Raw genomic sequence first — 24,555 nt, 5'->3', positions numbered from 1 at the left:
CATACTGTAACTCTTTTTGGTCAGGAGGATTATGTTCTCCTGATTCAGCATGTGTATACAAAGACTTTGTTTTAAGGCAACTACTGGGCTGAAAAAAAAAAAAAAAACAAGATCATAGAAAAAAATCAAAGAAAAACTATGTATTGCAGTATTCAAAAAAGCATTAAGTCAGTGCTACTGGAAATGAGGGGTAACATTTTTGGAGTCACCTGGTAATCCCATTCTGCCACCTGTGAGATCTAGCGCTGTGACGACAGCAGGGTACCGGTGATGGAGGAGGCGCGTGAGCAGACCCCTGGTATGCTGGGGCCGCGGAGGCCCCGCCTTGTCACAGGCTTTGTTGATCAGCAAATCAGCTTGACCCCCATCCCCTAACTGGCCCTGTGCCTTACGCACAGTAGGCGCTCCATCGGGATTTGTTGGCTAATCGAGCTGTCACTAAGGGTGCCAGCCTTGAACACGTGCTTCAAAACCTTAGTTAGTGAGACCTCTGCAACTTCTGTGGGTCACCACTTAACTTCTAGTGTGGAGGAAGTCCCGATGGACCGACAAGAGGTTTCACATCAAATGAGCACCTCAGGACAGCCACCTGTGCCAAGCTGTATTTGGGGGGGTTCCAGAAACACAGGTGCAGAGAGACCTGGAAGGAGATGTGGCCCTTTGCACACCCTTTTATGCTTCATTCTTTGGGGTGAAGTTATGCACTAAGACTTCAGCCACTCTCTGGGGCTGTAAATGCCTTGGCGAATGGAGATACTTAGAGGTTTGGGGCCCGTGTTCTCAGAAGTGCTAATCCCTAGGTCAGGACCACCGAGAAGGCTGCCAAGGACCATGTGATTCCTGCTCAGAAGCCCAGCTCTGGGACGGAAGTCTGGCTGGCCTCAATGCCCTGGGCCCAGGGGTCAGCAGTAAACCACGGTGTGAGCAACGAAGATCGGGGCCCTTCTGGTGCACTCGTTTTCATGAGCAGTGTGCCTCCCTTTTAGGGAGAAACCTCCCTTTTAGGGAGAAAGGTTATTAAAATGATTTTTTAAGTATTAATTACCCAATTTTTTTATGTTCAAAAACTCAGCTTCCTCTCTAATTATGTCATAACCAAAGTATCCTTTGAAAACAAAGCTTTATATCCAAATGTCTGCTTTTCCAAAATTTTCTAATCAGTGTGTTTGGGGCAGGGAATGGGAGAAAAAGAGAAGGATGTGGATGCTAATTTCTGACCATCTTGACATACACTGTGGTCAAAAATACTGTTTTTTTACTCGGTTCTAAATCTGAGTTCTTTCTTAAGCCTTAAGTACTAAAAGGAGCCGCGGACAGCCCGGCCTGGCAGAGCCACAGTGTCTCACACCGCACAGCTGGGTCTGAGTGCAACCCGGAGAAGTCAGCGTGGAAACCCCCGCTGAGCTGGGCGGTGGGTTCAGGTCTGTGGAGCCGAGTGCCACGCTTTCGGTGGCCTGAGGACAGGGCCACCACTCTCCCTAAAGCGCAGCATGTTCCATTGCAGCAAAGCTTCCTTCTGTGTCCAAAATGCATGGCTAGCAGATTGCATTTTCTAAATATGTATAAATGAATGTACATAGAACATACTCTAGACTCTGAGAGGGTCTTATTTTAATGCACCTGGCTGTGGATGGCACGTCAGGGTGCTCTCCGAGTGTTCAGTCATTCAGATCCAGTACGTATTTAGATGTTGTCTCACTGCTTATAGCTGAAAGGTGTTGATGTGTAGGCATCAAGAAGGCTCAAAGGTGTGTGGCTTATGTAGGTTTCATTTCTGAGAGGCTAAATTAGAAAGGTCATTGGCGTGTCACACCAAGACACCAAGTCCCCTCTTTCAGGGGCATGTTTACTCATCAGACTGGAGCCTGGGGGCGGCTGAGCCTACGGGCTAAGGCATCAGAAACCTGCTCTCTGGAAAAGTCCCTATCTTACTGAGAGAGACAGTGTGTCTTTCTGATGTTTAAACCAACATGATGAATGTGTAGGTCACGTCACTGTTTTTCTAGCAGCAAATCTGTTTTCCCAGTTGAGAGAGACAGTGGTGCATTTCTGTAAGAGAATACGGTATTAGGATCCCTCCGTGCAAGCGTGTCTGTAAGAATGCTTTTGTTCCGAAGGGAACCTGGGGAAACTTGCCGCCTTCAGCCAGATGCTGTGTACACTTGTCGCGTGCCGTCTTCCCTCTAAAGAGCTGCTTTTGGGAAGTGGAGATTGTGGGTATCTGTTTCACCTGTGGAAACACATAAGGTGAGAGAAAAGACAAAGCTTCCTGAACTCACTTTTGTCGTGTGTGCAGAAGTCTGTTCTTTCATCAAACCACTAAACCACTTGCCTTAGTCTCTTCTGCAGTTCCCCACAGCTTGGTCTGTGGGCAGGAGACCTCTGCCTGTTGGAAATGGCCAGGCCCCGCAGAGCAGCCGGGTCAGGCCTCAGGGAGCAGTGGGGCTTTGGGGAAGAGTGTCCATCTTGGCTGCCTGCATTTTTATGCCGCCTGTCAAGGACTCTCGTGCTTCTCTCCACCTGTAACATTGCAACATTGCCTTTTCTCCTCCTGGTGCTCCTGGGAAAAACTGGAATTTGAAATAGAACTGGTGTTGTCTTCTTAAAGATTACGGTCCCTGCCTCAGTTCTGGCCTGGTGTGGTTCTCCGTATGCCGTGAAGGTCGTCACGTGGACGTGCCAATATCCTGCTATCCATGTGGCTGCGTTTAAAGATTTTTAAAAAACCAATGGACAAACTTCTTATTTCAGTGAACAAACTTACGCTGGCAGCAATCATAACTGAATCTCATGCAAGACTGAAACGAAGGATTCAAGACTGGCAGTGCAAAACGAAGAGGAATTTCAGTACGTGTTACAGCCGCTGCGTTGCTGGATGGTCCTGTCATAGCTAAATACTCACTGCTAGCCTTCCTGAGAACAGATACTAATAACTGTCTGTGGTCGTAATGTTGCATCCAACCTTGGCATTTCAGCTGTTTGTTTTCTGGGGGCTTTTGTGTTAATATCCTACAGGACAACTGCCTGGTGGAAGGCAGGAGGTAGGAAGAGCAGCTTACTCTGGGGGCCTTGCCTATTATAACAGGCTCTCCCGAGCCAGAGTAGTGGCTTCACGGAAACCACCTGAGGGCCCTCGGTCAGTACAATGACAAGATCTAGAAGTCGGGAAAGGGGCTTTAAATCACACAGTCCAGTCTCCCCATAGGTGCTGACATTCTTCCTACAACTGTCCCACCAAGGGTTTGAGCAGTCTGGGCTTAAACACCTCTGAGGACAGAGAACTCACTACCTCCCAGGAGTGTGTTTCTATCTTTGTAAACCTCTGGCTTTTCTATGTTCTCTGTGACTTCCATATGATTCTCTGCCCAATACAGGCCACGTGGAATAAGTTGCTCATCTTGGCCAAGGACCTAGTTGCTTGCTGACACTGTCCCAGGGCATAACAGGTGATTTGTTAAAAGAAGTAGCTAGCAGAGACACGTTGGTGTTCTGACTTTCCAGCCTCTGAGTATTGGTGCACATAGCTCCTTGTGGAGAATGCTGGGGAAACCCCGTCGGCCTGGTTGCGCTCACCTGTGCTTGCTGAAGCTGACGTCAGCAGAGGCTGGGATGCTATTGGCCTGATGGGAAAAAAGCCAGCACAGAGGAGGCCCAGTGCTGTGTTTGTCCCACAGAAACTGATGCTCGCATCACTTAGGAAAAATTTTAGCTAGAAAACTTTAAAATGTTGCTCTATGTGGTATTTGAAGTTTCCATGGCTGCTGAAGGCTTACGCCGCAAGATTCGTAAAAGTACAGCACGTACTGTTTTTACTGAGGAGACAGAGCTTAGGAACTTGGGCAAGTCGGGGAACCACAGGCCTCAGTGTCAGAGAAGCACCATGTTTTCAAGCTAGAAAGTCCTGTAAGGTTGCTGTAGTCCAGTTCATTTTTAGAGATGGGGAAACTAAAATTCAAAAAGAACTTCCCTGAGTCCTGCAATGTTTTCTGGACTCGCCTCTGTCCTCCCGGCCCGCTCACTTTCTGACCTGCATTGTGACTTAATTCAGTCTAAAGTGGCCTGCCTCTGTTTCTCAAGACCTTGAAACTGGCCTGAGGTTTCCAAGACCAACCTGCAAACTCAAGGCTGAGTGAGTGATTAAAAAAGCAATCAGTTTTGCAAACAAATGAAAGAAGCAAGCAGAGCTCACTTACAACTTAAGACCAGCACTCAAAAGTGCAGGCGGGATACTCAGTGTTGTCCTAGAATCTAAATTCCCATGAAATGGACTTGCCCATGAGACCTGTCCGTCAGATCCCAGCGTTTCAGGTAATCCTCGGAGCATGTGTGACTGTCGCTCCTCACTGGACAGACGCAGCTCTGTAGCCTTGAGATTCGCAGCCTTCCAGCCCCTGTTACTAAGCCAAGCAGTTGAACAGGAGGACAGGTGAGCTCAAGGTCATGATGCCCTGGGAAGCACAGTGCTTTAGGGGCCTTTTTATTCCTTTCCTTTTATTACTGACTGTTGCCACATTTATGGTTAGGAACAGTAGAGGTGATCTGGTGTTTTCAGGTAGAATGCAGACTGGGGCCAGGTGGGACCTTTTCTTAAGGTAGAAATGTCTACGATCAGTTCTTTCATCTAGCTTGCATCTTAAAACACACATGCCTCAGTTGCTTTCACTTAACGAACACATCTTTGCCAATGACAGGGCTGTACAGGACCCTGTTGTACATTTGTGCCCATCAGAGTGTTTGGGGGGTGTGGGTTTTTCCATTTTGTAACTGCCTTATTGAAAAGCAAGTGCCCTTCCATTCCAGGCCTCCTCATATTGTACGTTTCCTGCCAAACTTGGGCGATCATTTGTATTTTAATTTTGTAATCTATGGCTCTGTACTGTTGAAAGGCTCTCAATTCTGTGGGGTCTCCTTAGTAATGTATGTGACTTTTCATGTTGCAATACCACACAGATGGGACGGCCCGACTTCCGCTTTTAATAAACGATCTGAATGGGTAACGAGAGACACACTCTGTTCTCTTTGAATGTCCACGTGGAATTCGGTGCTTTTCTTTCTCACTCAGCCCCTGGCAGCGACGTAGTGCAGTGATTGATGACAGCGGTCTCTGCTCTGGCCCCCCCACTCCCCCGTTCAGTCCCTGCGCACAGTCCCAGGCATGGGGCCCTGGCTCTAGACTTGCTTGCATGCTCACTCGTGTGGATGGAGACTGTGGCCCCACAGCCTGAGTCTGAAGCCCGAATGCTGCACAGCACACCAGACACCCAGGGCAGAGAGCTGCGCTCTCTGGGTCTTCAGTTGGCCGTCTAGAAAGCGTCTAGAAAGCGAGAGTCCTAAGTCAACCAGGCCAACAATTGCAAAGTGAAATCGTGGGCGCGCAGCAGACTGGAGCGCTGGCCCCTCCTGAGGGCAGCCATGCTCAGCTCCAGCAGGCTGACGCCACCTGGGAATGCTTGTCCTGTGTGGCCAGGTCTTACGGTTTGACGAGAGGAGCTGGAAATATAGACCTTTATGTGAATATCCCAATGTTTAAATATCTCAAAAAGTTATGTAACAGTTGGCACATCAGCCGAGTGCTCGTTAGAAACCTCTGCCTCCCTCCCCGCCCCCCCCCCCCCCCCCCAGCCATCTACTGCATCAGAACCTGCCTTTCAGCCAGGTCCCCAGAAATGATGGGCTCTCTGACTGAGCTTCACTGGTGGAGGGCCCGGGGCTCGGGGATGAAGCCCCTTGCGCAGCCAAACCTGGGACTGAGGTTTTCACCTCGGCTCTGTCACTGATGCCACTCCAGCACACTTTGTCCTCAGCCGAATGAAAGGAAAGAAACGCAATAAATGTTTTTGTCAGATTAGCCCGAAGCGGCACCAAAACTTACAACATGCTCTTCCTCCTCCCCTCCCTCGCCCTCCGGTTCTCCTCCCCTCTCAGGAGTGTGGAGGGTGACCTCCCAGGAGGTGAGTAGGAATGAGGAGGGCGGGAGTCTTGGTGGTCCCTGGGATTAATTTTGGGTTGTTTCTAAAAGCTGCCATCACTTAGTCGTCAGGGCGCCCTAGGCTGACTGCCTTCAGAAAGCAGAGGAAGTTCCAACTTCCAGAGCACAAGGCCTCCTCCTCTAGGTGTAACAGAAGTCATCCCTCCACTCCTCTGCCCGCTGCCCTTCCATCCTTTCACGTCCAGTCACTGAGGACTGCCCCGTCCTCTAGCCCACCCCACGGGACCTCGAAGACGTGCTTGTCCCCTGCGCTTCCCCAACAGGCTGATCCCTGCGGGAACCGACCTCCTTTGAGGATCCACAGACATCCACTGTCATGGACAGATGAACCCACATCTTAAAGGGCCATTAGAACAGAAGTTCCACTGGGAACCACACACCCTTTTTTCGAAAAGAGACCTTCAGAATATAGAATATCAGATCATTTGAGGTTCATTGTTTCTTTAAGTGTGGTACTTGCCAAACCCCTGCAGTCAGAATCTCCAAAGAACCCAGTTCCAGTGCCCCCCCCCCCCAGATTCTTATAATGGGAAGCTGGGAGGTTGAACTGCAGGAATACAAATGTGATTTCCCCAAGTAAGACTCCAGTCCAAAAAGTTGAGAAGCGCTAATCGGGTCCAGAGGCTTCCCAATCCAGCAACTTCCACCTCATCTGGAGTTTGGTCAACAAAGTTCCCATGAGACCTGCTGAGTGAGAATCTCCTCAAGTGGGGCCCAGGAAACTGTTTTGACAAACTCTGGGTTAGAAAGCACTGAGTCCAGCCCCCACAACCCAGGGAGAGAATATAGCTCTGTTCAAGCTCGAGCAGCTCAGAGTGCCAGAGCCTGAGCAAGTACAGTGCCACGCACAGCCACTCTGTGAAGATGAGCCATTCAGATGGATGGCCTTCCGTCTGCATAAAACCAGAGTGAAAATCACCCACCATTGCTAGCACGGTGCCTGGCGTGCAGGAGGACACGCTTAATGTCCAAACAGTTTTTTAGTTTGAACATCTCTTTCATACGCAGAAATACTAATAGGTACCAGTGCAGCATGCACTTCAGGCGTGTTACCAGTTTTACAGTTCGCATCGAGTCTTTCAGTTGCACTACAATCATATAAAGCAGGAACTATTATTAGCTCCAGTTCACAGAGGTGTACATGCAGAGAGGCTGAGGAACTGACCCAAGTTCATCTGGTCCTAGGGACACTTGTCAGGCCCACCATCAAAGAATGTAGGAATGTCATGCTTTTGAAGCAGTGCAGCCACAAGTTACCCTTGTCCCCATCAACTGGATTTACTAAACTTTAATGAGGGATTCCTAGAAGTCACAAAGACTATAGTTAAGAAATTTAATAGGGTTTAATGGAGGTTAACAAGGTACATCCAACTTCCCAGCCAGGTTTTAACTCACCGGAGCTGCACGGAGATTAACAAGCCCAGGAGGTGTAAAGGCACCTGCATGATTTAATGGGGTTAATGAAACTGTCAGATGTTGGCCGAAAGGGACAGAGCTGGAGCAGGCCGCTGTTCATGAGTCAGTCTGGCTGAAGCCAGCAGACGCTTATTAAACAGCTATAGCCTGCCCTGCCCTGCTCTGCCCGCCCTGCCTGCCCTGGGCACACAAGGGTAGCAAATAAGGAAAGGCCACAGCCAATATACCAACCACAGTTAGTCCTGGTTGGTGGGATGTGGAGTTTTACTTTCTCCTCTTTGCTTTTTTGATACTGTCTAAATTGTTTATCATGGGCCTGAACCGTTTCCACCAAACCTATAAAATAGCAAAGCAATTTTTTAATACTTTTTTAAAAATATTTTATTTATTTTTAGAGGGGGAAGGAGGGAGAAAAAGGGAGAGAAACATCAATGTGTGGTTGCCTCTCACATGGTCCCTACTGGGGACCTGGCCTGCAACCCAGGAACGTGCCCTGACTGGGAATTGAACCAGCGACCCTTTGCTTCACAGGCCAATACTCAGTCCACTGAGCCATACCAGCCAGGGCACAAAGCATTTTTTTAAGTGCCCTCAATACGTATACTCTTTGCTTGCATAGTTTAGGGTACATATTCCTAAAACCTGTAAGAAACAACAATACAATCTTAATTTTGAGCAGCACTTAAGTGTTGCAAAGGGCCATCGCTCATTATCTCCAGGGGCATGTCACACACTAGGAAAGAGTGATAATACAGGTCACACTGGAAAGTGGGGAAGCCAAAGCAAATCCCTGTCTTATGCCTCCCAGGTCGGTGCTGTTTCACTGAGCACTTACTATGTGATGGGTCCAATGTTGAGTGCTTCACAAGTCTTAGGGCCTTATGGATATAATGATTCTCTCTGTAGTATAGACAAAGAAACAGAAGTTTAGATGGTAAAACCGCTTGTCCAAGGTCACCAGAAAAAAGTGGTAGGTCAGAGTCAAACACAGGTCTATCTGACCCCGGAATCCACTGTGCCCTGCTGCGGCCTACTCCATGGATACGCTCATGTCTGCCAGGAGCCTTGTCTAGGGTGGGGAAGAACTGGAAACAACCTGTATGTCAAATAATAGGGGACTGGTTTTAAAAAGATCATACTTTTATATTGTATACTTACAATAATTATATATTAGCATAAATGTATGTAAAAATTGTAAAATAATATCTAATGACAACATTCATCAGTTTAGAAATACTATGCATACAAATTTTATTAACATGAATATATACATTGTGGGTGTGCATAGTTATATATCATATATATGCATACTACATAAGTGTGTATATATGTATACATACACATCCGTATTTGTGACTGTGGCCATATCTGTAGGCATATCAAAGCATCTATTTACCAACTCCAGGTATGACCATACTGTATCTGTATCTGCAGGCTGCAGAGTAAGGGTAAAATAAGATGGGACAAAGGCCTTCTGAAAATCAAGGGAGCTTCCTGGAAGAAGAGGCTCCTTAGAAGGCCCTTTGAGGAAATGGAAGGTTCGGCAGCAGACTGAGGGTGAGCGCTTGTCCAGTGAGGAGCAGAAAGCCCCAGGTGCCAGAGTGAGGAGCTTGAACTTAGAAGTCACCAAACTTGGTATTATTAAAACCCAAGCCAAATAACCAAATGTGGTCAGAAAAATGCGTTTCTGCTGTGGAAAAAATCTGTAAATGGATTCTGTCATCCAGGATCCCGGAACTCCAGAAGAGTTCATACCCCGACAGGGCTGGAAATTGACGTTCCCACCACTAAAAATGCTACAATCCCAAGGAAGTCTCTCTAGGAGCCCAGCGTACAGAGGAACCCACACGTGCGCACTCGCGCGTGCGTGCGTGCGTGCGTGCAGGTGTACGTAGTGGGCTCTTGCTCTGTTAGGAAGGCCAAGGACTCCTAGCCCGTGTAATGAGCTTAATTAAGCTAAGGTGGCTAAGGAGGCTTCCTGAGGCCTGCTGGCCACCAGCAAGATTGGACTCTGCTAAGGGAGCCGTAGGGGCACACTTGTGCCCAACCAGACAGCTCTGACGCTGCTGTTTAAGAGATGTCCCAGGCTTCAGGGGCAGTAGGGTGGTCAGCTGGAGCAGGGCAGTCAGCTGGTCAGACTCAGCCATGCCAACAACAGCCTGAAAGTGGAACTGGGTCTGAAAAAGCTCAGCGAGTACTGACACACCCCCAGCCTGCCAGTAGGGTCTGTCTCAACTGGCCGAGGCTGGCCTCGGCTGAGCCCATTTCAGCAGCTCCACCAAGTTTCCATCATCTGCTATGGTAAGGTTTCTAATACCGTTGAGTTCTGGTTTCTAATACTGGTTTTAAATGCATTCTATTCATGTTGCCCTCTATGGATAGTTCCAAAGCTGAATGTGGAAAAGAGTGGTCAGGATGACATACCAGCAGAAATAATCACTATTATTTGTTAAACACCTACTCAGTGCTTGACATTGTGCTAGAATGTTTTTTCTACTCTGTTCTGTTTCTGGCTGTAATCCTCACCCAAACCTGCAAAGAAGCAATTATCCCTAATTTTCAGGTGGGAAAAATGAAGCTCAGAGAAGTTAGATGGCCTGCTTAGCGTCTTGTGGGAGCCAGGACTTAAACCCATGGCAGTCTGCGTCCTCTGTGTACCATGCAGCCTCCACCACAGAGAGCAGTGGAATGATGACAGAATGGGGGGAGGTGGGGTAGTATCAGTAAAAGCTGTTAGATCTCTGGATGCCAGCAGTGTGAGGTGTTTGGTGTAGGGGCAGTGGCTCTCTGCCTGCCATTAGCACAGCGCAACAGTGGAAGAAGGGTTCCGAGTTCCCAGGAGATTGTTTTGTTCAGTGGCTCCATCCAAAGCAATAGAAGAAAAGGTGTGGTGCGTGTTAGACTTTATATTGATAGGGAAACATGGGCCTCAACCCCAAGGTGCCTTTAGGGTCAAAAAGCCTCTGCAGAGCTTGGATTGTAAACCAACACCATCTCTCAAGAGTTAGCCGCCTGCCCAGGACTCCTGGCTCTGTGACCTCTCTGTCCTCCTGAACTGCCAAGGAAGTTAGAAGAAGCATGCCCTGGGCCTTCAGAGTCACCCCACATAGGGAAGGGAGTCCAGAGTCCTCCGTGGTTTCACCACACTGAACGGAGGAGGGAGTTCGGCCACCAGGTGGCACCCTCCTCTCAGTCAGTGGTAGCCCCAGGTGGCAGGGGAAGGAGGCTCAGGGCACGTTTCTTCCCTCTCCCAGATGCAGTGTTTGAGAGTCCATTGATTGACACTATTATAAAAATCTAGACAGTAAACGCAGAAAGGTACTTAGATCTCTGGTAACACCTCATTTTACAGATACCACCAATGTTCAGCCCGGGCAAGGAGATGCCCAAGGTCACACAAACATCTCCCACACCCTGCCACTGGACTGCCAGGAAACTCCCAGGGCAGGGTGGGTCCCAGGGGTCTGGGGAGGCCGTGTTCCCTTCCCCTTACCTGTTGTTCCCTGTTGCTTCCGACTCAGGCCCTGCGGCCCAGCCCCACAACAACGGCAGCAGTAATGACGCCTGCAACTCATGGGTACCACTGGGGCAGGCTAGGAGCTATTGGATCTTCACATCTCTGCGAGCCATCTTGCTTTCCCATTTACAGAAGAGGGCTCTGGGGCTCAGAGAGGTTAATAGTCCTGCCCAGTGCCACACAGCTCATCTAACGGGCTCATCCAGGTGCCAGTCTAGACCTCCCTGTTGATGTCGGCCCCTTCTCTTGTGCTGTATTCCCTATGTTTCAAAACACTTCCAAAAACTTTCCCACTTTAGCCAGACAGGAGTTCTGTGGGTTGAGGAAAGATATCGTTAGCCCGTCTTAGAGATTAGAAACCTGGGGCCCGAGAGGATGTTGGGCCTGAGGTCACCTCACGTGTGCTAGACTTGGATCTGGAATGCGGGGCCCCACCCACCGGTGGAAGCTCCAAAGGACCCTCAACATCTCACTGCCCAACTACAGTCCCCAGAGGTGCCTGGAAGTCATGGAACTCAGCAGCCGCCCTGGCAGGTTGGGGGGTGGATGGCTCTGAGTGTCCATGCCAGCAGCCCTGCCACGGAGTCCTTATGTGACCATGAATCAGTGGCCCTCCGTGGTGTTAAGAGGGGTCAGTGAGCCCGTGTATGGTGAACACTGCTGCCTGGTGCCCTGTGTTTAGTAACTATTGGCCACTTGTTGACATGATTAACTAAAGCTATGTGTTTAATATTCCTGCTACCTGAGCCTTAAGACCTGCGTCGTTCAATGTGGCAGCCGTCGGCCACATGTGACTGGCTGTTGAGTGCTCGCAGTGTGGTCCACACTGAGATGTGCTTCAAGCAGAAAACACACCCCCGATTGTGAAGGCTTAGTATGAAAAAAGGAGTAAAATATCTCGTCATTTTATATTGACTGCATGTTGAAATGATACTCTAGACATATAAAGTAAAAGATATAATATGTAAATAGCATAAAATATATTGTTAAGTTTAATTTCATCTGTTTCTCTTTACCTTCTTAACGTGGCTACTAACAAGTCGTAATTATGCACGTAGCTCACATTCGCGGCTTGTACCGCATTTCTGCTCTGTAGCACTACCTCATGCAGCTTCGGAGCTCAGCCGCTGCTGCTGCCCACCCCTCAGTTTACCTGAATGACTTGGAACACACGGGCTCTGGACCAGGAAGCCACCACTCATGGCTGTGTGCCCTTGGGTAGGTCGCTTCACCCTTCCGTGCCTCTCAGGAGTGTGTCCTACCTTTCCAAAACAGGTGAAGAAACAAACCGAAGTAAATCCTTTATGCTTCACAAGGTGATTGTGAGGATGAACTAAAGTAAGAAAAGGAGCTCTGCGGTGGACAGCGTGCTGAGTGCTTTGCACACCGTATCTCGTTCAATCTTCACAAACCCCAGGAAGTTGAGGCGGTGATCTCTCCCCTTCCGCAGATGAGAAAACTGAGGCTCCGTGACTTGTGCAGGGTCCCTCAGCCACTGCGATGTTCTTTGTCCTGCCCTGGAAGTCAAAGGGGTTAGGTAGACAAAGTGAAAAAAAGACAACCCCCCCACCCTGCGTGACCTTGGGCAAGGTCCTCCCGCTTTGGGCCTCAGTTTCCCCTTCTGTAAAGTGAGGGAAATGTTTGGGTGGTGAGTAAGGACCTTTGAAGCCCCAGTGTTATGGGGTGCCTTTAACATTTCAGTGAACATAAGAATTCTAGAACCCCTCGAAAGTCCGATGCCTTGCATTGTCCATTCTGTGGGGATAAATGTGTATCTCTGTTTGTTTTAATAACATTTGTAGGAGCTTTATATAGTGTCCATGTCCGCTTACATTAGACGCTGTGTATTATAGTTAAGAGTCTTTCACTATTTCCCATATAAACCTTGCTTTTATGGGTTTGGGAGAGCTCAGCTGTAAAAACTCTCTCAGCTAAAAAAAATTTTTTTTCCAAACAAATTAGGTTTAAATCAGGAGACTGGTTTCAGACACTTTAAAGCCTGCATATTTTTTTCTTCCCAGTCACTTTTCATTTAAAAATGAGATTGGCTGATTCCTTAGTTTCGTTTCTTTTATGAGGATTCAGTAAGGCCATAAGCTTAGCTGCTGGTTGCATTGGTTGCATGAAAAAGGGTGCACAGCCTTTTCCGACGGAGTCCTGGCCCCAAAGTCTCCGGGCCGCCTTCTTATCCCTCGACCGGCTGTGTGACCCTGAGTTGGTCACTGCATCTCTCTGGGTTTTCCTTTCTCCTTTTCGTCCATGAGGAGCCATCATCCCCTGCCCTTCTTCCTTGTAGTTTCTGGGAAGGAAAATGTGCTTAGAAAAGTGAAAGTACCGAGAAAAGGTGAATACGCTACATAGTCATCAGAGGCTGGCTCAGAGATGAACAGGCTGAGTTTTCCACTAGCAGAACATCGATCCCCTAGAGTCGGTGTTACAGCCAGGAAGGAACCGGAGGTGGAGGAGCAGATGGAGTCCACTCCACCTGGGGACCGGGGAAGTGGGCTACAGGTGAAGGCTAGAGGGAGAATTCCAGACGCCTCCACACCCCCTTGTTCCTGCCTCTGCCTTACTTCGCCGAGGAAGAGCAGACCAAGCCGCTGTGTTTGCACACACAGCCACACCCTGGAGGGGTGCTGAAATGTGGGGTAAGCCCGGTCTCCGGAGACCGCCAGACCCGCCCTTCAATCCAAGCTCCGTCAGCCTTTGGCATCTATGTGACCTTGAACACAGTCCTTCGCCTACTGAGCCTTGGATGCCTCGGTATTAACCTCATAGTACCGTCATCAGGTTTCAAAGAAAGAATCCTCATTAGGTGTGAATGAAATAATGCATGCCAAGGTTTTGCATAATTTCCTTAACAAATTTTAGCTGTTATTATTATGCATTATATAGATTTTCAGTGTGAGAAAAAGACCTATTTACAGTGTGGAAGGAATAGGTAACTCTTCAAGACAAACATTTACTATCGCATGTTAATTGGTGGTAATTATATGGATTCTTTCTTGCTCATTATATTGATGCCCACAGCTAGGCACTGTGGGTACAAATTAGGTGGGCACTCAGTTCATGTATATTCACTAAACAGTGTACTGAGAGTACGCTGGCTATGGGAGAAATTAGAAGGAAATTGCAGCTTAATTTTTTATCGTAAAAGTAATACTCGTTGTTGAAAAATGTAGAAAAATAGCTAAGCAGGAGGAAAAGTCAAAACTATCCGTATTCCTACAACTCAGAGGTAGAGGCGTAAACGTCTTGATGTATATTCTTCTACTTTTCTCCATGAGTGATATAGGCCCGTTCATTCGCTTATTTTTACAGAAAGCAGGTAGGTCGGGATGGACAGCCTTCGGTCGTGGCCTGGGAGGGGGTACCTCTCGCTTCCTGTACCGGGTCACCTCTCACATTTCCTTCCAGTGGCTGTGCAGTAACCCACAGTCCTGAAGGATTTCTCGAACCGGTTATAATTCCGTGATTATAGCACGTCTGGCCCTTTTCCTAGTTTTCACTCCTTAGCAGACAGGTCCTGCCGTTAAAGGTTTCCAACACCAATGAGGAGCAGTTCCTTACGAGAAATTCCTGGAATTTACTTTTAAGTTCGTGACCATTCCATTTCCCCCCTAGATTTAAAAAAAAAAAAAAAAAAAAAGGTAATGCTTTAAAAAATAATAATAACAACGGCACCGCTTCTGCCCCAGCGGGTTGAGGCAAGTTTTTGACACACTGCGCTGGAGCCTGGGAGAGAGAGGGAGTCAACGCCAGGCGCTAACGCCGGGTTCCGGCAAGGGACGACCGTGCGCCGCCGCCAAGCGGAGAGCCGGAGGCCCCGCGCAGCCGGGTGCGTGAACCCTGCAGCTGCTGGTCCCCTCCTGGGGGGCCGCTTTTCCAGTCGGACAGTGGGGGCTGGGAGGGTGGCCCCGGCGTTCTAAGCGCCCCCCCCTCCCCGTGAGGCTCGGGGAGAGTGGGACGACTTCCCGGCGGCCCCGTCACAGCTCCCAGGTCCTCAGTCTGAGATGGGGACGGGAGGTGCCTGGGCTGAATTCCAGCCTCCACCCGCTCAGCGGGGTCTGGGCCAGGCTGGGGGCGGGGGTCCTGAGCAGGCCTAGTTAGGCTGGACATGGCTCCGGCTGCGCAGGCGGTGCCCCTCCGTAGCCTCTCTCCTTTCGCTGGTGGGGGATACAAGAAAGCGAACCTGGCGCGCATTCTTCCCGTGCCTAGGATACTTCAGGTGCTAAAAATAGTCCCCACGCTCGGTGCGGACAGAGGATGGTCTGTAAACCAAGCTGTAGTCCTGGGTTCGAATCCCAGTGAGGCCCCCTCTGTGCCTGGGCACCTCAAGCAGCAGGCTTGCTCCCTGAGTCTCAGAGTCCCTGTTCGTACCAGGATTTCTAAGGGGCTTCCTAGCTCTTGGAAAGAAAGGGGCCAGGGGAACCCAAACAACTCGATTTTCCTTTTCTGCTCCTGCCCGAGGGGCCTTGGGGCCTGGGGCTGGGAACTGAGGGGGGGGGAGGGGTGTGCCAGGACGGCTCATTACCGCGAGGTGTTGCCCTAGTTAAATCACCGGCCTGTTTGATCTGGAGGCGGGTGGCGAGAGGGGAAAAAAGAAAAAAGTAGGGGGGTAGAAGTAGAGAGAAGCTCACACCTCCCCCACCGTTTCCTCGCGTCCATAAAACACCTTTTATTAACTCCTTCGTGTCCGGAAAGGCCCGAGCGGCTGCTCGGCCCCTGCCCCGGTGTTTACGGCCGACACTAATGGGGCCCCATATTCACCCCCGTGCCAGGACGGGGCACCTGGACTCGCCGGGCCCCGGAGCCGCCAGGGGTCTCGTTTCTGGGTCCCAAGTCGAGGGACCTCAGCGCCGGGTGTGCAGCTCGAAAGCCGCCGTGGGCCGCGCTCATCCTGGCGTTTCCCGTGGAGGGAGCGCCGCAGACCGCGAGACCCTCGGGCAGTCGTGGGGGCTGTTCAGAGGCGTCCAGCGCGTAGCCCAGTGCCGAGCACACAGTTGTGCGCAAGCCAAACTGGTTGTCTGTAGTCGATTATTCAGGGACACACAAGCGCCTTCTTTCGCCCGCCCCAGTTTAGTCCAGCACGCGCCACTGCTTGGCTAATGCACCGGCTTTTATTCACCCCCACGCCCAGCCACGGGTGCGCAAATGGGAGCGCCAAGACCCCTCCCCGGTACGAGTGGCAGAATTAGCGTGCACGCACCCCCACCCCTAAGCACAAGTCCGCGCGCCCTCACAACTGACTGTTGAGCGAGTCGTTGGTAGAACCCGACGGCTCGAGTCCTTTCTGCGAGCTGGGAGCCGTGCTGAGCAGACCCTCGCGGCCCCGGCGCCGGGCTCCGTCCGAGTTCCTGCGACCACGGCTGCGTGTTCACTGTTGCATAGGCATGAACAGAGAATTCTGGAGCACATCCCGCTCCTCCCAGCTACACTGCCCTCCGGGATGACGCCCTTTCCCGATAACCCCGGACCACTGCCTGCGGACTCGGTGTGCATATAGCCCGGAGATAGACCCGCCCAAACGCCGACCCACCTAAATTCTAGCGATAACCTGAGATGAACTGCTTTTCAGTTTTCCTTTCAGTGGGTTCACTCAAGTTATCCCGTCCCACCTTCATACTCCGAGAACTTACTCATTCCAGGAGTAAGTTTTTTATCTGCCTCCTCCCCTTGACCTGATTTGCAATTTGGTTTGGCATTTACCAAAAGAAAGGAGGAACCAGAGGCGCTCCACTCAGCAGAAACAATGAAGCCAAGGACAGATACCCATCAAGACATCACACGGGCTTCCTCCAATTTCAGAAAACGTTTTATTAGTCAAGAGCATAGATACTGCTTTGGCAAAGGGCAGGGCGGTGAGTGGTCACGTAGATTTGAGGTAGAAAAAGGGTGGGGTTGGGAGTATGAACAAACACCAAACACCTGAGCGCACCAGGCACTGTAGGTAGTTTAAATACATAAAAACTTCTCAGCATAGGGAAAAGCTTTCATTTAGAAAGGAAGCAAGAGAAAGGAAGGGAGGGAGGGGGAAGTGTTTCCTTCGGAACTAAGTAGGAAGTGCAGCGATGAAAAACGAAAACACCACTGTCTGCGGGCCTTCAACCACAAAGCGCTGCCCTCCGTCTTCCTGACCTGGTCCTCTGTCCTTGGCAGTAACCTGCCGATTCCTCTTATTGCATTTTAATTAGGGAATTGACGTCGGCCGGAGGGTTTTGACTGGAAGCAGGGAGGGGATGAGAGACAGCACAGCGGGGAAGGTGCCGGGGGTTCCAAGTTCGCCCCAGAAGGGTTGGAATTGGCGTCTCAGCCCACTCCGTCCTGCAGTACCTCCCTCCCACATCGTGCCGCCAAGAGCCGCCCTCTCCATTATGGGGGTGGATATATATATAAATTTCTATTTCTCTTAATGTATTACAAACAACTTCAAATGACATTGCACGTGTGATCCAAGTGTGTTGTTGCAGCCAGCGAGCGACCTGCCGGCTCACAGCCGACGCTCGGCAAGTTGCGCCCCATGCGTCCCTGGCACCCAGAGCCTGGCACTCGCGGCCACCTTCCTCTCCTCCCGGGCCTCGGGGCCAGCCGCGGTGGCGGGGTCCTCGGCGCGGGCCTCGGCTCACTGGTTTAACTCCAGCGCCCAGACTTGCTGTGGCCAGCCTGTGCGCCCTTTAATCCTCTTCTCGCCTGGGCCCAGGGCAGGAGGAAAGCCTTCATGTTGCTGCTGCCAGAGGACACAGACAAGAAAAGAGGCGAGAGAGACAGGTTTAAATCTTTCCGCTCCAGTCACTGGGGCGTAGAGTGGGCTGTGGGGGAGCAGTGGCTAGGAACCTTTAAACAAGTGACAGATTTCTGTTTGTGAAATAGGCAAACAAGCTCATAAAATTTGCCTTTATGTGCCGAGTTCCTGGGGGCAGGATGGGCTGGGCAACTGCTAGAGTTTCGGTAATGAGAATTTTTTACATCTCGTGAAATTGATGTGCCTGGGTTTGGCCTGGTGGCGCCCGAGAGAGAACGCGGGGGTTGGAAGGGAAGGGGTGGAAATCGGCGGTTTTCCCCATTGCCCGGGCCCTGCTCTCCCCCACACATCTTACAGGCTTTCCAACCCGGTATAGCTCTTGGGCTTGAGTCTCCTCCAGCCTGCACTGAAAAGCTGCAGACGGCTAAGCGAAGGGCAACCGGCCTGGCCTGGCATCCCCCTTCCCGGCTCTCGAGAAACCACACGGTGCTACTTGAAGGAGGCTGGGATGCGTAGAAAGTGGGAATATGCCCAGTAACAACTTCCACCCAGGCATCGTCCTGGGCCTGCCTCTCCCCTGGCCCAAAGCGGTGGTTCAAAGACTTGATCTGTCTTTCCCAGTCTCCCCAGGTGAGCTGACAGCAGACCCCGTGGGTCCAATCAAACCGGAGGGGCTCTCTCGTTAGCTTCCACAGGCAGCGCGCCGCAGCGCACCAACCGAGAGAAAGTAGTTCTCTCCGACCGGAAAACCTCTGCCCTCGGAGGCTCCACAGCCCTGGGCCAGGTGAGCCGGGCTTTATAAAGTGTCGCCTTCACTGGAGAGATCGAGAAAGAACCACTAGAGACTTATCTCCAAAGCCAAAGAAGCGGGTGAGACCCGGACTCTCGCTTGCTGGTGTCGACACACCAAACCATCAAGGTCGCCCTTGGAACCAGACCATACGAAGAGGCGCCCCGCACTCTGGACTAGAAGCCCCGACTTGTTTTACCCCAGTTGCACCTCTGGGGCAGAGACGCTCCGGGTTGGTGGACTTCATGTCCCGGCCAGCTCTGGGCCTCAGTTTTCCTATCCGTGCGACCTCAGAAGTAGACGAGCCTCTCGAGCAAAGACCATTTGAAAACCGTAACGAAATCCGTATGCATAAAGCCACAGGGGCACCGTAAAGTCAGGATTCCCGCAGCATCCTTAAGCCGGATTCTAGGAGAGGCCAGGCATGGCTAAGGAGCCCTTGAAATTGGAAGTGAAACATGGGGTGTGTGCATTTTCTAGGGTTTCAAGATTCCAGTGGATTCTTATAAGGGACCCTATGCCCCCCCCTTCCGAAAAGGTTAAAACGCCGTCTTCCCTCACAGCTTCACAAACACTATCCCACATTACAAATTAAGTTCAAATATGAATCTCCCTCGTGCACACAATCCCGCATTTTGACCTCTCGGAACTCTCCACAGCCTCTCAAAGCCTCGCGCACGGCAACACAGCAACACAGATTCCGTCCGTGGTGCACTGGCCCCGGGTGCTCGCCGCTCGCGCCCTTGGCTGGAGCTTACAGGCCCCGCGAACTTACCAGCTCCCTTTTCCGCTTGCTCTCGCGACTGCCATCGACCTTCTTGATTTCTGCCTTGAAGGCCTCGGGGTCGCCGGCCTGTGCGTCCTTGGCCAGCACGTCCATCAGATAGGCGATGTAGCTGGTGGCCAGGCGCAGAGTCTTGATCTTGGAGAGCTTGGTGTCAGCCGGCACGTTGGGGATACACTCGCGCAGCTCCGCGAACGCGCTGTTGATGCTCTCTGTGCGCTTCCGCTCTTTCTTGGGTCCCGATCCTTTCCGCCGCCCCAGGCGTCCGCTAAGAGCCTCCAGGTGCCCGGGGCCCTGGCCGGAGGTGGAGTCTTGACCGTAAGCGGCAGAAGTTGAAGCCACTGGTGCTGCGGGCGGTGGCCCAGCGACCGGGAAGTCTGGAGCGGCGTCAGGGGGACTCAGCAGCCAGCTCTGGAAGTAGGGCCGCTCCGGGTAACAGCGCGAGGCCGGACTGAAGAGGAAGGGATCGTGGTGCGCGGAGTGCATGTGGTGGTGGTGGTGGTGGTGGTGGTGGTGGTGTGCGTAGCTGCCAACGATGTTCATGTTGGAGCAGTACTTGGCTTGTACCGCCAGCCCAGTTAGTGCTGCCCCATGCGGGGCCCCGGGGCACCCGTGGGCAGCGCTCCGATGAGCGCAGACACTGGGAGAGTCCGGGGCAAGGCTAATGAGGAGACGTGCAGCCCGCCACTTTCTGTCGCTCTGTTGCGGGCTCGGTCGAGATGCTGCGGAGGACGATTACCGATTCCCGATTCCCGATTCCGGTCCGGCAGACGTAGGGAAACCTGGTTAACCCTTCTGCGGCCTCTGATTGGGGTCTGGCTTATATAAGGCCACGGCTTTGATGTCAACCTCTCCCTGGAGCCAATGGCAGGGGGGTGGGGAGGAGAGAAGGCGGTGGCCGTCCCTGTTTTTTAAACTCAGCTTGCGCCACCCGCCTCCAGGCAGCCTGCAGGGATAGGGCGGCGGCCCCGCCTCCTCCTCCCCACAGGCAGTTCGCGGCTGGGGAGGGGAGAGGCGGGGGCTACGCACCGCTCACCTCCCCCTTGCCCCCCTCCCCCGGCACCCAAGGGGAAAAATAGAGACACCTAATTTCATACAGGGAAACTGAGAAAGAAAGGTTCTTGTTCTAGACCCCCAGAACTTAAAATAGGAGTTGCCGCGGCCCCCAGTCCCGAAGTCCATTGCTCCCACTAGGCGTCCGAGGCTCTCCGACGTTCTGCCCCAGCCTCCGTCGCCCTGGGTCGTTGGCCCCATCCCGCTGGGCTGGGGGCTGTCCCTGCAACTCCGACCAAGGCGTGCGTACTACCGGGATGACTGCGGTGGCCAGGGCGAGGCAGCCTCTGCTCCGAGGGCCTCGGACCATGGGCCCGCGGTGCGGCGCGCGTGGGTCTGCTCCCCCAAGTCCTTGCCGCTTGAGAAGGCTCGATTCTGTGGAAGTAAAGTCACTAGTACCGAAGCTCACCCCGCGAAAAGCCAGCGGTCGGTGGTAAACACATACGGATGGTATCGCGACCTCCACACTAGTCACCGGCGTCGCTTAGTGGGGGAAAAAAGGACCCGCTGGGTGACAAGCGCCGCGGGGCACGTCACCAGCGCTGGCGCAGAGACCAAACTGAGAACTCGTCCGGGCTTCCTGGACCTCGCTGTTTCCCCTCCCACCAGGGCCCGTCCCTGCTTGTCGGAATCTCTCCACCGGGAGCTTTCCCTGGACTTCTCTTGGGACCTGAAATTCCCAGGACGACTGCGCCTCAGGCTGGGGTTCCCTGTCTTACCTCCCACTGCAGTAACTCCCTAGCTGGTGTCCCCATACCCGGGTCCCTCCATCTCACCAGCCTTTCCCAGCGCCCTTCCCCGGGTGGGGGAGAGGGTGTGTGGCTGCTCTTTTTAGAGGCCAATTAGTTCCTTTATTCATTTGTTTAATGATTTACTGATGCCACTATGTGCCTAGCACACTTTATTCCAAAGGCAGAGGGAGAAAGGCCAACTTTTTCCTTGTACCGACCCAAGAGAAGGGGTCTGCAGAAGACGCATGGTTTTCCTTGGGTCCCCCAACCAGTGGATACTGTGTGATTTTCTCTCCTGAGCAAGGGAGTAAATGGGAAGAGTGGGGTGACACCACAGGAGAGAAGAGACAAACGCCTAGTCCTGGGGTGGCCTGTCCCCCACAGGGGACTTGGGCTGGGCTGTGGGCCCTAGAGGTGCATGGGGGGGGGAGGAAGGTCCTGGTTTCCTGCCTGAGGCAAACTGGAAACCCGCCGCTGTCCGGGCGCCTGGCGCCAGAGCGCTGGGGTTGGGCCCAGCAGAGCGGGAGGTTCAAGGGGAGGGAGCGCCTGGCGCCCAGTTCCCCCCTCCCCCCCCACCCTGGCTCTGCAGGGTCCCGCACCCCCCCAGCCTGGAGGCTCTCCCGAGTGTCGGATGGGAAAGTAATTGCTACGTTGAGAAGGATCTCAATCCCCAACACACACCCAGCCTTTGCCCTAATGGGGGCCCAGTCCTCACCCGCAGGCTCTGAGTGGCCATGCTCACACATGCACAGAAGCTCCACAAACACGCCACATACACTGAGTCCACAGATCCACACGCCTGAAGTGTGTGTGTTCTCAGGGTCCCACATGTACAACCACACGAGACAGCATTCGAACACTCACGCGTTCCTGGGATTCTACACCCCGTCCCTCTGCCGCCCATGGGGCCCGCATCCCAACACAGATGTGTTACCACGAAGCCACCCCAAAGCCTGCGTGTGGGCCGCAGAAGGCAGCACCGTCCACTAGAGTAGAGGCACACACGTCCTACATAGATAGCACACCACCTCCGAGCTCGACACTCATCTCCTGCCACAGCCGTGCACGGCTACAACCAGTTCGTGTTTCCTTACAACTCCCCACAACTGCATTCACAGCACACACATTCGAAAACTGCATCATGCACTTTGTGTGTTCTCAGTGTCACAACTAAGCCTGCTGTCCCACAAACGCCACGATTACTACTGTGTATGCACAGGTGCTCAGAAGTAGACGTTTCCATGTGTTTGCACACTACACACGGGCACACCAACCCACAGACAGTGTGACACATCTTCTGCCTTACCTCTGGGGTCACATTCCCACGTGGGTGAAATGAATTGAACAGTAGCTTGTGCGTGATCACAGCACCCGTCTGAATAAGGAGCACTCACACAGGCACACACAATTATCCACATACTCACAAATTCATGCTCCAGCACCCACCCACGTGTCCCGATCTTTTCCCCATGGTTACACATCACCCCCGCCCCCACACCCATAGCCAGCCTGCTTAGTGTGGTGGGGAACGCATTATCAGTACTGGGTGGTGGGTCCCAGCTCCACCAGATCCCTTGACGGCCTGAAATTGCCCGGCTTCCTCACCCCACCCCCACATCTGTGGGTGGTTAGAGAGCAGGGTGCTCCCCTGCCCCCACTTCCCACAAAGATCGTGAAGGATGGGAGTCTTCAGATGAGTGGCGCCTGCTCTGAAAGTGAGGCCCTAGGGAACCCGCTGGGACTCCCAGCTGGGCGGTCTGCGGCTGGACTGACGCCAGGAAGCTCTCAGGTGCCTGCATAGACCCCGGGGCGCCGAGGCTCCAGACCCGGCCTTCTGGGAGACCCCCAAGGTGACTTTTTCTTCACCTAGAGATGATAATTTATTGTTTTACCATGACCCAGAGAGAAACAGCATAAAGAGAATATTTATTACAAATCCCCACAATTTTCCCCCAAGCTCACTACTCTAATTTCTTTGTCAGATACCACCAGCCTCCTAGCATTGACTATAAATGTGTGTACGTTTTACTTTGCTGCCATTTCTCTCAATTGTAATGTCAGTAAATTAGAGTTTAAAATTATGTTTAGTGGAGTTCCCTAACTTAAAAAAAAACACTCCTTTTAAGACTTCTTTTAAGAAGTCTTTCTAGAAATGTTTATGAGGATACTAAAAGAACAAATTCAATTTTTAAGTAATTCATTGAACGTCTACCAAGCATCTGGACTCTTCAAAGACTAGTGAAATGAAAAGGCCAGGTTTTAGCAGCAATAACTTAATTCTGCAGGTATACTCAAGGCGCTTTTGACTCTAGCCTGGCTCGGGTGCATTTTGACCTGTGAGGGTGTCCTGTCTGCCCCAGGTTACTCAGTGTGTTTGTGTGTGGTTGGGGGTGGTGGTGGTGAGGGTGGAGATCTGGAAACCAGGAGTTTGACAGACAAGGCTTTAAGGCTGAGAGCAAGAGAGTTCTGGCCCTGACTGGCCTCTCACTGTGTTCCTCTCCCTCTCAGAGCCTCCACTTCTCCATTTTCAGGAGATAGGATCAATAGTCTGGAGTTCTGTAATTCCTCCACACACACACACACTCGAATTTAGCTCTTGGCTCAGGGAGGACTGCATTCCCCCTGGGCCCACTTCTGCAGACCAAGGACCAGGAACCAGGAACTCCAGGGTTCAACCCACCAGTCTCATACTCCCCAGACCTGCCTCTCCCGGGAACCCCTTGGTGTTCACCCAGATAGCACTTTTAGAAGTTCTGGCACTCAGAGCACCTTCAAAGGCACGCTTCCTCCTCCCACTGTGCTGGAGAGGTTGGGTGGGTAGGAATCTTCTCCCGTTTGACCTGTTAGTGGGCTTAAGCACACAGAGGTGGAAAGGTGTGTGGAAGGAGTGCTTAAGAAAGCCCAGCGGTGGACTGGGGCCCACCTGTTGAAACGCAAAAGAATCGTGGTTCCTCTCGTGTGAACTTCCCCATCCTCAGTTTCCTCCTCTGTAAACTGTGGGGTGGGAAGATGATTCCCATCCATAGGGCTGACTTAACACGGGAGGAAATAGTATAAATGAAGCCCTTAGCACAGGAACAGAGTAAGCTGATATGTGGCGGCTGTTTTTAGGAATAATATCCATTTCACAGGGAAAGCAATGGCGTTAGGCCTCCACACAAAGATGACGACCTAGCCCTGGCAGCCATGGTGCAGGGCTCTGTTCTGACCCCAGCGGGCCTTTTATGGATGGCCCCCTCTTTCCCCTTGACGCCACAGAACCCCACCCTCACAGGCTGGCGGTGGAGGAGACCAAGCATCGCCAGGTGTGGGGATGATGTTGCCAGGGACCTGGCTTGCAGTTCCAGATCCCATCCACTTCCATTTCATTCGCTGTGGGTTTGGGGGGGGGGGGGCCGCAGTTCCTGCCTCCTCCCTCACTCAGTGCCCCCATTTGTAGAGTGGGCCGGCCTTTCTCAAGTCTCAGCCCTCCCGAGTGACAGAGGCCTCGGCTTCAGGGTCCATCTCCTGCCCTTGCGCCTCTGCTCCCCTCA

General features: G+C 52.1%; 1 protein-coding gene across 1 annotated transcript; it reads right to left on the bottom strand.

Annotated features, from left to right (window-relative positions):
* Positions 1-16,769: 16,769 nt before the first annotated feature.
* On the bottom strand, positions 16,770-19,957 carry HAND1 (heart and neural crest derivatives expressed 1). The gene is made up of 2 exons (XM_037156900.2): positions 19,230-19,957; positions 16,770-17,649 (listed from the first exon to the last, which is right to left on the bottom strand). Exons 1-2 carry the CDS (start codon positions 19,779-19,781, stop codon positions 17,545-17,547), a joined length of 657 nt encoding a protein of 218 aa, XP_037012795.2. The 5' UTR covers positions 19,782-19,957; the 3' UTR covers positions 16,770-17,544.
* Positions 19,958-24,555: the final 4,598 nt, after the last annotated feature.

The sequence above is a fragment of the Artibeus jamaicensis genome, unplaced genomic scaffold, assembly GCF_021234435.1.
Source record: "Artibeus jamaicensis isolate MK-2021 breed Jamaican fruit bat unplaced genomic scaffold, CSHL_Jam_final contig_432, whole genome shotgun sequence".
NCBI lineage: Eukaryota > Metazoa > Chordata > Mammalia > Chiroptera > Phyllostomidae > Artibeus > Artibeus jamaicensis.
The sequence above is the reverse complement of the archived record's forward strand: the minus strand, read 5'-3'. Positions and strand labels throughout refer to the sequence as shown.

Coding starts and splice junctions, on each gene's coding strand:
- HAND1 (XM_037156900.2), bottom strand. CDS start 19,781: ATGAACATCGTTGGCAGCTACGCACACCACCACCACCACCACCACCAC. Junction 17,650..19,229: donor GCAAGCGGAAAAGGGAGCTG/GTAAGTTCGCGG, acceptor GTCCTCTGGCAG/CAGCAACATGAAGGCTTTCC.